The sequence below is a fragment of the Capricornis sumatraensis genome, chromosome 3 (genome assembly GCF_032405125.1).
Source record: "Capricornis sumatraensis isolate serow.1 chromosome 3, serow.2, whole genome shotgun sequence".
NCBI lineage: Eukaryota > Metazoa > Chordata > Mammalia > Artiodactyla > Bovidae > Capricornis > Capricornis sumatraensis.
The window spans coordinates 100443552-100456369 of NC_091071.1; the positions used below are offsets into that span (position 1 = coordinate 100443552).

The following is a 12818-nucleotide window of genomic DNA, read 5'->3' on the forward strand; positions in this document are numbered from 1 at the left end:
GTCCAAGGGACTCTCAAGAGTCCTCTCCAACACCACAGTTCAAAAGCATCAATTCTTTGGCGCTCAGCCTTCTTCACAGTCCAACTCTCACATCCATACATGACCACAGGAAAAACCAAAGCCTTGACTAGACGGAACTTAGTTGGCAAAGTAATGTCTCTGCTTTTGAATATGCTATCTAGGTTGATCATAACTTTTCTTCCAAAGGGTAAGCATCTTTTAATTTCATGGCTGCAGTCACCATCTGCAGTAATTTTGAGGCCCCCCAAAATAAAGTCAGCCACTGTTTCCCCATCTATTTCCCATGAAGTGATGGGACCAGATGCCATGATCTTCGTTTTCTGAATGTTGAGCTTTAAACCAACTTTTTCCACTCTCTTTCACTTTCATCAAGAGGCTTTTTAGTTCCTCTTCACTTCTTCCCATAAGGGTGGTGTCATCTGTATATCTGAGGTTATTGATATTTCTCCTGGAAATCTTGATTCCAGCTTGTGCTTCTTCCAGCCCAGCATTTCTCATGATGTACTCTGCATATAAGTTAAATAAGCAGGGTGACAATATACAGCCTTGACGTACTCCTTTTCCTGTTCGGAACCAGTCTGTTGTTCCATGTCCAGTTCTAGCTGTTGCTTCCTGACCTGCATACAGATTTCTCAAGAGGCAGGTCAGGTGCTCTGGTATTCCCATCTTTTTCAGAATTTTCCACAGTTTATTGTGATCCACACAGTCAAAGGCTTTGGCATGGTCAATAAAGCAGAAATAGATGTTTTTCTGGGACTCTCCTGCTTTTTCCATGATCCAGTGGATGTTGGCAATTTGGTCTCTGGTTCCTCTGCCTTTTCTAAAACCAGCTTGAACATCAAGGAGTTCACGGTTCACGTATTGCTGAAGCCTGGCTTGGAGAATTTTGAGCATGTCTTTACTAGCGTGTGAGATGAGTGCAATTGTGCGATACTTTGAGCATTCTTTGGCATTGCCTTTCTTTGGGACTGGAATGAAAACTGACCTTTTCCAGTCCTGTGGCCACTGCTGAGTTTTCCAAATTTGCTGGCATATTGAGTGCAGCACTTTCACAGCATCATCTTTCAGGATTTGAAATAGCTCAACTAGAATTCCGTCATCTCCACTAGCTTTGTTCATAGTGATGCTGCCTAAGGCCCACTTGACTTCACATTCCAGGATATCTGGCTCTAGATGAGTGATCACACCATCGTGATTATCTGGGTCATGAAGATCTTTTTTGTACAGTTCTTCTGTGTGTTCTTGCCACCTCTTCTTACTATCTTCTGCTTCTGTTAGGTCCATACCATTTCTGTCCTTTATCGAGCCCATCTTTGCATTAAATGTTCCCTTGGTATCTCTGATTTTCTTGAAGTGATCTCTAGTCTTTCCCATTCTATTCTTTTCCTCTATTTCTTTGCATTGATCACTGAGAAAGGCTTTCTTTTCTCTTCTTGCTATTCTCTGGAACTTTGCATTCAGATGCTTATATCTTTCCTTTTCTCCTTTGCTTTTTGCCTCTCTTCTTTTCACAGCTATTTGTAAGGCCTCCCCAGACAGCCATTTTGCTTTTTTGCATTTCTTTTCCATGGGGATGGTCTTGATCCCTGTCTCCTGTACAATGTCACGAACCTCAAATAGGTCCTTGGTTATCTACTTTAAATATAGTAGTATGTACATATCAATCCCAAACTCCCAATCTATCCCTCCCAGCCACCCTTCCCTTCTGGTAACCATAAGTTCATTCTATATGAGTCTGTTTCTGCTTTATAAATAATTTTTTTTCATTTTTTAAAAAATATTTTACATGTAGACTATCAGTACAGTTCAGTTCAGTCACTCAGTCGTGTCTGACTCTTTGCAACTCCATGAACCATAGCACACCAGGCCTCCCTGTCCATCACCAACTCCCGGAGTTTACCCAGACTCATGTAGATTATATCACATGATAATTGTCTTTCTCTGTCTTATTTACTTCACTTGGTATGATAATCCTTTGGCCCATTCAAGTTCCTGCAAGTGGCATTCATTTCATTCTTTTTAATGACGGAGTAATTGGGATTGATGCTTATTAAAATGCCACAAATTTGCTGTTCTTACTGATATTCAGCATTTTTTCTTAATAATACTGGTTATTACTAGGCTTTGGTTAATTTCTAGAGTTTAGAAAAAATGACTGTTTTGCTAGTATTTTTACTGTTTCTAATGGAGATGATGACTTTTAGAAGTCTTTACTCCATCATTTTGGAATTATTCTTATCTCATTAATTTTTAATAGCCCACACTTTTTAATCTACACATTTGATGTCATAATATTTCTATTTTTTAACTCCCTATTTGTGTGTGCTTAGTCGCTCAGTTGTGTCCAACTCTTTGTGACCACATGGGCTGTAGACTGCCAGACTCCTCTGTCCATGGGTATTCTCCAGGCAAGAATACTAGAGTAGGTTGCCATGCCCTCCTCTAGGGGGTATTCCCAACCCAGGGATCGAACCCAGGTCTTCCACATTGCAGGCAGATTCTTTACCATCTGAGCCACCAGGGAAGCCAAAGAATACTGGAGTCGGTACCCTATCCCTTCTCCAGGGGATCTGCCTGACCAAGGAATCAAACCAGGGTTTCCTGCATTGCAGATAGATTCTTTACCAGCTGAGCTACCAGGGAAGCCCAAGAGCAGTAAATGCTATCTTAAATATGAGTTCTCCTGAGGGGAAAAGCATATATGTCATACCAAAACAATTATTGTTTCATTTATGAATATTTCTTAGAAGCTGGCTGGATATAATAATTCCTTCTGTTACTAGTTACCATTTTCATCCATAAAATAGTTTTAATAGGAAATAAATCCCAACACCAAAAATTGAACCTATGCAGAATTAGATAAGAAATAGTTTTCTTCCTACTCTGAGCTCATCATCCTTCCTGTGGCAGAAGTAACAACATTACTTCATTAATCTTTCATGATGTATTCTGTGATTTACCTACACATAGGTCTATAAATTGTTTTTTTTTATTTTTTAGCTCAAATGGTAGCATCTGATGCATATATGATTCACATCTTACCATGTTCTGCTTACAAAATATTGGAAATTATTGCATATTAACATATGCATATTAATCATATTCATTGACATGACCTTATACTATTACACTTTGTGACTAGATCATACATTATTTATCCAGCTACCTACTGGTGAACATTTATGTTGCCTAATCATTTGCTACCATAAATGATATTGCAAAGGATTTCCATCCTCATCTACAAACATTTATATGTATAATTCTATTTTTATTAATTGATTTAATTATCAAGGGGTGAATATATGCTTAAACTTTTGATGAATATTGTCCGGTAGCTCTGTATAGGGCTTATACTTACATTATTGATATATCAGATGGCCTTTTGTCTACCCTTTAACAAATACAGTGTCAATCAAAACTTTTCAGATTCAAAATCCATTTATCATTTTATGAGAGTATTTAATACTTTTTTAATATTTTGACCTTGTTTATATTTTCCTCTATGAATTTTCTTTTTAAGGTCCTTTATGCCTTATTCATATAAATATTTTCTATTGATAATATGTAAGAGCTCATATATTTTAAATAATTTAGCCTTTTATTATAATGTAGATATTTTGCATAGTTTGCCATTTGCCTTTTGATTTTTTTCACTGTTTTTCTCCTACAATTTCTTCAATATACATTAAACATCCTTCTTTAGGTCTTCTATGATTTATATAAAGCTCAGAAAGACTTTTTCCATTCTAGCATACTAAAAATAATGCTTTTATATTTACTTCTATTTTTACACTTTTATTTATCATTTTAAATATGTTGTCACTTGGGAATTATTTTTTAAGTCAGAAAATTTTCCAATGTAATTTTTTCCTAGTTCAGTTCAGTTGTTCAGTAGTGTTAGACTCTTTGTGACCCCATTTTCCCTAGTACTGACCCCAAAGCTATCATATTTCTCTGCCTTGTAGTCAGTTAAGGGTCATTACCAAAGTATTTTATATATAAAAAATAATATATTTTAATACCTGTGGGCTTATTCACTTTTATATATTTCCCTTGAATTAACAGGATGCAGTTTCCTGTTGAAGCCCAATTTTGAAAATAAGGTTTAGAATTATCTAGTATCATTTTAAAGAATGAAATTTTAATTTTGTTGCAGCATTTGTTATTTCTTCACTATCATGTCCAACTCTTTGGGACCCATGAACTGCAGCACACCAGGCTTCCCTATCCTTCACTATCTCCCAGTGTTTGCTCAAACTTGTGTCCATTGAGTCAGTGATGCTATCTAACCATCTCATCCTCTGCCACCCTCTTCTGCTCTAGCCCTCAATCTTGCCCAGCATCAGGGTCTTTTCCAATAAGTCAACTCTTCACATCACTTGGTCAAAGTATTGGAGCTTCAGTATCAGTACTTCCAATGAATATTCAGGGTTGATTTCCTTCAGGATTGACTTGGTTTAATCTCCTTGCTGTCCAAAGGACTCTCAAGCATCTTCTCCAGCACCACAGTTGGAAGGCATCAATTCTTCAGTGCTCCACCTTTTTTTAATTGTCCAACTCTCACATCCATACATGACTACTGGGAGAAACATAGCTTTGACTATATGGACCTTTGTTAACAAAGTGATGCTTCTACTTTTTAATACACTGTCTAGGTTAGTCATCGCTTTTCTTCAAAGGAACAGGTGTCTTTTAATTTCATGGCTGAAGTCACCATCTGTGGTGATTTTGGAGCCCAAGAAATTAAAGTCTGTCACTGTTTCCATTGTTTCCCCATCTATTTGCCATGAAGTGATGGGGCCCGATGCCTTGATCTAATTTTTTTGAATGTTGAGTTTTAAGCCAGCTTTTTCACTCTCCTGTTTTACCTTCATCAAAAGGCTCTTTAGTTCCTTTTCACTTTCTGCCACTAGGGTAGTATTATCTGCATATCTGATTATTGATATTTCTCCTACAATCTTGATTCCAGCTTGTGAGTCATCCAGCCCAGCACTTCACATGATGTACTTTGCATATAAGTTAAATAAGCAGCATATATTAAATTTATAGATTAATTCATGCAGATGCAAAATCTTTGGGGCATTGTTTATTTGTTTGTCTCTATCTGATAAAACTATATACTGTTCCTTTTTTAAAGTCATTAAATGTCTTTATGTACTCTAAATATTTCTTAATATTTTTATTCCCATTTGTATTTTATTTTTTTATTTTTTTAATTGTTGCTAATGTGCTTTTTTTTTTTAATTTTGTTTTTTTTTAATTGACTTGAAAGTGAAAGTTGCTCAGTCATGTCTGACTCTTTGCAAATCCATGGACTACACATTCCATGGAATTCTCCAGGCCAGAATACTGGAGTGGATAGCCTTTCCTTTCTCCAGGGGAGCTTCCCAACCCAGGGATTGAACCCAGGTCCCCCATATTGCAAGTGGATTCTTTACCAGCTGAGCCACAAGGGAAGCACAAGAATACTGAACTGGGTAGCATATCCCTTCTCCAAGGGATCTTTTCGACCCACGGATCAAACTGGGGTCTCCTGCATTGCAGACAGATTCTGCCAATTGATCTATCAGGGTAATTTGGCTTAGCTGGTATCGTTTTTAGGAAGGCTAGGGATTTTTTCTAAAATTTTGTCCTGAACCTTTATTACTGAATTCTCTTTCTCTTCTGTTGTAGTTTTGTCAGTTGATTATCCTAAATTTCCCAAGTATCATTTTTTTTTTTTTTAACTTGTAAATAGTAGTTTATTTTTAGCACCTTCTTTTCACTTTTTGCTTCTGTTTTTTCTCGCCTGGATCTTCCTGGTGGCTCAGAAGTAAAGAATCCGCCCACAATTCAGGAGATGCAGGAGATGACAGTTTAATCCCTGGGTCAGGAAGATCCCTTTGGAGGAGGAAATGGAAACTCACTCTAGTATTCTTGCCAGGAAAATCCCATGGACAAAGTAATCTGGCCGGCTACAGTACACAGGGTTCCAAAGAGTCAGACGTGACTGTGCTACTGAACATATAAACATTTTCACTTGTCTACATCATTTAAAACTTTCAGAAAGATGAAACATTAGTGGACATCCTGATCTTTTACCTCACTTTAGTGGGATTACTCGGAGAAGGCAATGGCACCTCACTCCAGTACTCTTGCCTGGAAAATCCTATGAACGAAGGAGCCTGGTAGGCTGCAGTCCATGGGGTCGCTAAGAGTAGGATATGACTGAGTGATTTCCCTTTCTTTCACTTTTCACTTTCATGCATTGGAGAAGGAAATGGCAACCCACTCCAGTGTTCTTGCCTGGAGAATTCCAGAGACGGGGGATCTTGGTGGGAGGCCATTTATGTGGTCGCACAGAGTCGGACACGACTGAAGTGACTTAGCAGGAGCAGTGGGATTACTTTCAGAGATTCTCCTTTAAACATGATGCTAGAGTTTAGACTATGATTAGATTACACACATGTATTTATGTATAAAAAACAAAAGTAGATACTTTGATGAAGCAGCCATTCTGTGACTTAAAAACTGCTTGTCCTTTAACAGTATTCAATATAAACTTTTCTAACAAGTGGTTGTTGCACTGTAATTTACTGCTTAAGTAAGACTATAAACCACAGGAAGGAAAGGCACTTCAGAGTTGTAATGCCCCTAGGAATTATCTTCAGCACGTGCTAGGAAATATCTAACTGTTTTTACTGTATTATCACCCTGCATTTTCTCTTACTCAGTATCTGTTTTGCTTATTTCTTTGATCTCTAAAACTGAATAGTCATAGTAATTATTAAATATTTATTAAGATATTAAATAGTTACACTTTTAATCCTCAATTATCCTGATAACTCAGTATGTTATAAATTTTACAATTTTTTTTCAAAAACTATTGAGGATCAGTGAGTCTTAGTAAATTTCTCATATTTATACAGCTTGTTGACAACAGAACTCTGTCCTAAACCATCAGTTTCTGACTCCAAGTTTATTAGTTTTGACTATATCACAGTTTGTCTACATTTGTATTTACTGTGAATATTGTCAGCTTATAAAGCAAACTTGCATGAAGTGAAGTGAAAGCTGCTCAGTCGTGTCTGACTCTTTGCAACTCCATGGACTATACAGTCTATGGAATTCTCCAGGCCAGAATATTGCAGTAGGTAGCCTTTTTCTTCTCCACGGGATCTTCCCAACCCAGGGATTGAACCCAGGTCTCCTGCATTGCATGCAGATTTTCTACCAGCTGAGCCACAAAGGAAGCCCAAGAATACTGGTGTGGGTAGCCTATCCCTTCTCCAGTGGATCTTCTCCACTCAGGAACCGAACCAGGGTCTCTTGCATTGGAGGCAGATTCTTTGCCAACTGAGCTAATTTGCACACTTCATCTAATTGGATTCTGATAGCAGCAGTTTAAGTTATATTGAAAGGTGGTTATTGTGAACTCATTTTACAGGTAAGGAAATTTAATTCTTGAAAAGATAAAGAATGTTTCTAGGCTAACACTTGTTTCATAGCCAAAGCAGGTTATCAAGCAAGGTTTATTGATACAAACCAACCATTTTTTTTTTTAAATACTAAATTCTAGATTTTAAATTTTATGAGTATTATTTGTTCTATTGGGAGCTATCTGGAACTAATTATTTTGCACTTTTGTTATCTTGTATCATTTAGATATTATCATAGTAATTTTGTGCAATAAATATCACAGTACTGTGCAATAAATAACCATAATACTTCAGTTCAGTTTAGTCGCTCAGTCGTGTCCTACTCTTTGCAACTCCATGAATCATAGCACGCCAGGCCTCCCTGTCCATCACCAACTCCCGGAGTTCACTCAGACTCACGTCCATTGATTGAGTCAGTGATGCATAATCAAATACATAACTTTTGCTCACAAGTTTTCAGGACTTCTGGACCATTCTTATGATCTTGGCTGATCTTGCTTATACTTGTATGATCAGCATCAGGTCAGGTAGGTTGATTGTAATCAGCAGATTAGGTTCTGTTGATTGCGGCAGTTCTCTCCCATGCTCCCTGTCAGATAGTCTCTTAAGATAAATTCATGTCTCTCCACATTTAATCATCCAAACACATATTTTTAATGTGCTGGGCAGAGCTCCCTAAAGTAGATTCATCTCCAGTGAAAAAAATCACCAGTGACTCTCCTACATGAAGAGCGGCCCTCACCTTCTCGTCTGAGACTTGGTGTGTATTATATCTTGCCTGATACTAGATGTTCAGTTCAGTTCAGTCGTTCAGTCGTGTCCAAATCTTTGAGACCCCATGAATTGCAGCACGACAGGCCTCCCTGTCCATCACCGCCTCCCAGAGTTCACTCAGATTCACATCCATCGAGTCCGTGATGCAATCTATCCATCTCATCCTCTGTTGTCCCCTTCTCCTCCTGCCCCCAATCCCTCCCAGCATCAAAGTCTTTTCCAATGAGTCAACTCTTTGCATGAGGTGTCCAAAGTATTGGAGTTTCACCTTTAGCATCATTCCTTCCAGAGAAATCCCAGGGCTGATCTCCTTCACAATGGACTGGTTGGATCTCCTTGCAGTCCAAAGGACCCTCAAGAATCTTCTCCAACACCACAGTTCAAAGGCATCAATTCTTCGGCACTCAGCCTTCTTCACAGTCCAACTCTCACATCCATACATGACCACAGGAAAAACCATAGCCTTGACTAGACGGACCTTAGTCGGCAAAGTAATGTCTCTGCTTTTGAATATGCTATCTAGGTTGGTCATAACTTTTCTTCCAAGGAGTAAGCGTCTTTTCATTTCATGGCTGCAGTCACCATCTGCAGTGATTTTGGAGCCCCCAAAAATAAAGTCTGACACTGTTTCCACTGTTTCCCCATCTATTTCCCATGAAGTGATGGGACCAGATGCTATAATCTTTGTTTTCTGAATGTTGAGCTTTAAGCCAACTTTTTTACTCTCCTTTTCACTTTCGTCAAGAGGCTTTTTAGTTCCTCTTCACTTCTTCCCATAAGGGTGGTGTCATCTGCATGTCTGAGGTTATTGGTATTTCTCCTGGCAATCTTGATTCCAGTCCAGCGTTTCTCATGATGTACTCTGCATATAAGTTAAATAAGCGGGATGACAATAGATAGCCTTGAAATACTCCTTTTACTATTTGGAACCAGTCTGTTGTTCCATGTCCAATTCTAACTGTTGCTTCCTGACCTGCATACAGATTTCTCACCTGACCTGGTATTCCCATCTCTTTCAGAATTTTCCACAATTTATTGTGATCCACACAGTCAAAGGCTTTGGCATAGTCAATAAAGCAGAAATAGATGTTTTTTTCTGGAACTAGATACTAGATGTTAGGGACAGCATAATGAGTGAGACTGACAAGATCCTGTTTAAGAGAGTTTGTAGTCCAGTGAATAAGGGCAATAGCAAACAGAAATACTGATTTTAAATTGTACTCTAAAGAGAATAAAGAGGCTATAGTGAAATAGAATAATGAAGATGTGGTAACTGATCAGGGAAGACATCTCTGAGGAAATGAGATTAATAAGAAGACAAAGTGACTTCCCAGATGACTCAGATGGTAAAGAATCTGCCTGCTGTGTGGGAGACCCTGGTTCGATCCCAGGTTTTAGAGATCCCCTGGAGAAGGAAATGGCAATTCACTTGATTATTCTTTCCTGGGAAACCCCTTCGACAGAGGAGCCTGACTTGCTACAGTCCATCGGCTCACAAAGAGTTGGACATGAATGAGCAACTAACACATACATAGTAAGAATGGTATATCTGGTTACAGTTGACAAAAATCCAGTTCTAATGAAGTGCAATAGAGTTAAATGCATTTGCACAGGGGATTTGAAGAAAGGAGGTAGGCTTAGGGAAAACTGGAACTATGAGTTTGAATGTCCTTAGTATATGGCCCTTCTCCTGGTCATCAGTTTTTGTTTCTAAGGATTTTTTTTCTCTTCTCCTACAATACTACAAGTAGACTTAAAGTACAAGGACATGAATGACAATACTCGGCTGAGAAATATGCAAAGAAACTCTTTCTCCTCAACTTGAAAACTTCTCTGAAAGTTTAAAAACCCATCTTCCTGACTTAGATCTTATATACACCTCTTAGGCCAACCATTGTGGCCAGGAGTGATTATAATAGCTCACATTCACAAACATGTATAGATTTGGGAGAGGAAAAAGGTTCGCTAAAAAAAAGCATACAAGGTTGACAGTAACATGGAAACAGGAGAAATCTTACTGAGCCTGGGTCCCTCTCTCAAAATGTATATTCATAAAGCAGAATTCATGTCTAACAAATATCAGTATGTCCAACAGTAGAGGACTTCATATTTTTCAAAATGGTAATTTTAGTAACTTTTGAGTATTAAAACATTCTTTTTTTATGTACAAAAATATAAAACTTTAATCTTACATCTGTTTTCAAAGCTTCTTCTCTTTCTTCCAGGTCTGGTCCAGGATTAAAAAACTAGTGAGGGAAAAGTTCTATATATGATTTTCTTGGGTTTTCTAGAAAGCCACCATCTTCCTAATTATAAGCCCAGTAATTCTCTTCATATAAATTGTCTTTTGTTGGTTTTCTCTCCTTTGTGAATCTAGAGTCATGTGATGAGCTAAAAGTGACAGAGCTAGTTTTATTCACTTAGCAATTTCTATGGCAATATTTCTAAAGTTTGAACTGTCAGTTTAAACGACACTAAACAGAAAATCTCACATTCTGTCTTGTAATTGCAGCAATTCTTCTATTTTAAAATCAGAATCAGGTATGTAAAAATTCAAGGAATAAAAAGAAAATTATAGATTATTTTAATAAATACAAATAAACCAAAGTTTTTCAAGATTCTTTTAAATTTTGGATTATAAGAAGTAGCTCCTCTAATGACAGAAAATTCATAATAAATTGTGCTTTTAAATAAACAGATCTTGACCCCAAGTACTTTATTCTGTTTGCTAAAGCATATAAATATTTCCACATGCCTGTTAACATAAATCTATTTTCAGATCCTTTTGAAGCATTCATCATCTTTTCTATTCGCCATGAGATCAGAAGGATTGATCTTCATAAAAGGGACTATAGTCTGCTTGTTCCTGGATTGAGAAACACAATAGCACTTGACTTTCACTTCAATCAAAGTTTACTTTATTGGACAGATGTTGTAGAAGACCGAATATACCGGGGCAAGCTTTCTGAAAGTGGAGGTACATCCATTACAATTTTGACTTAATTGTGGGATTAATTTCTAACTGAAAATTTCAGAAAAAATATGTTGTAATCAGAAGGAATTTTGATTACTCTTTGGTTTCTTATCTTCTCCCTCATATGTGGAAATCCAGGGGTGTGAAGTATGTGTGACGATATGTTGGAGAGGGGGGGTGAAGGCCTATACTATTCACACTATTTTCAAATTGTGAGCATTTTGATGCATATTCAATGGTAAAATTTATTTATAAGAGAAAAATGACTGTCTTCTAATTACTATACATAATTTTTGTGACTTAAAATAGCTTTGTTTTTTTTATGGTTTTCATCTTCTAGCATCATTCAAAGAAATAATAAATGATTACAAAGATTGTTAATATGAGCTAAATAAGTTTTCCCATAATTTGGCATCTCTTTTTCCAATCTAGGCTTTCCTAGGCAAGATCTTGAGATAATTATATGTCATAATTCTCTTGAAAATCTTAGATCTGTATAACATTCCAAAGGCCAGGTATTTCTATCAAAATCTAAATTCCTCCTTAAATCACCATTACAATTTTGGAAAATGTAGTGTTCAAACACAATGTAATTATGATGTGTGAATCTGTGTCTTATATTACAAAGTATTGATTTCAATTTCAAATGATGGGTTTAGATCCATGATTTTACATGGTTAACTGTTAAAAAAAAATGTCTAACAAAAGCACTGGCAATGTCATAAGCTATAAACTGTTAATTCCAAAAGAAATGAAGGATATAAATAAAAATAGTTCTGGGTATTACCCAATTGTTTATTTTTATTTAGCCCACACTACAGGCTTCTTCCTTTATTTTCAAACATGTTATATTCTACAAGTCAAAATACAAATCAGAAATGTTATATTGGCTCAGAAATATGTGGGGAGCTATAATTTGAGGATTATTTTTAAGGCTAAATGCCATAACATCAATCTTTTCAGTCATGCTTTAAAAGAGTAGCTGCCTGGCTAGATGCAGATTGCCCCAGGTGGACTTTTTATTCTTCCCTGAAGATCAGTGTTTGAATTGCATTACACTGATTTTAACCAGCAAGTCATTATCATTTCTAAAATTTCTTGTTCTGCCTAAAAAATCAGAAACATAACTTTTTTTGCAACCTAAACATTGTTATTAGCCTCAGAGTTGTTTAAAAATTCTGTTATGCTGTCACTGAAAGGATTTAAGAGATTAAAGACCTCTCCTGGGAAACATCATTAATTCTAAATTTGGGGCCATCTTAATGTCTCTCTGTGTCAGGTAATACTTTTACACTCTATCTCTCAAAGTTAATATAATATTAAGTACTTCATACTGCTGATGAGGACTCCTTTTCCTTAGTGCTTAGTGGGTCACTTGAATGGATGCTAGTGTTGGTTTCTCTCTTTTTGTAGGTGTCAGTGCTATTGAAGTGGTTGTGGAACATGGCCTGGCTACCCCAGAAGGATTGACTGTTGACTGGATAGCAGGCAACATATACTGGATAGACAGCAATCTGGACCAAATTGAAGTGGCCAAACTAGATGGTTCCTTAAGAACTACACTCATTGCAGGAGCTATGGAACACCCCAGGGCCATCGCTTTGGACCCAAGATTTGGGTAAAGAAGTTTG

General features: G+C 37.0%; 1 protein-coding gene across 1 annotated transcript in view; it reads left to right on the forward strand.

Moving 5' to 3' along the window:
- Positions 1-12818, forward strand: part of LRP1B (LDL receptor related protein 1B) — a 1972098-nt gene that overhangs the window by 1194862 nt on the left and 764418 nt on the right. The window contains exons 24-25 of the mRNA XM_068968462.1: positions 10993-11190; positions 12601-12805. Of these exons, the coding sequence (XP_068824563.1) occupies positions 10993-11190; positions 12601-12805 (403 nt within the window). The remainder of the gene's footprint in view (positions 1-10992; positions 11191-12600; positions 12806-12818) is intronic.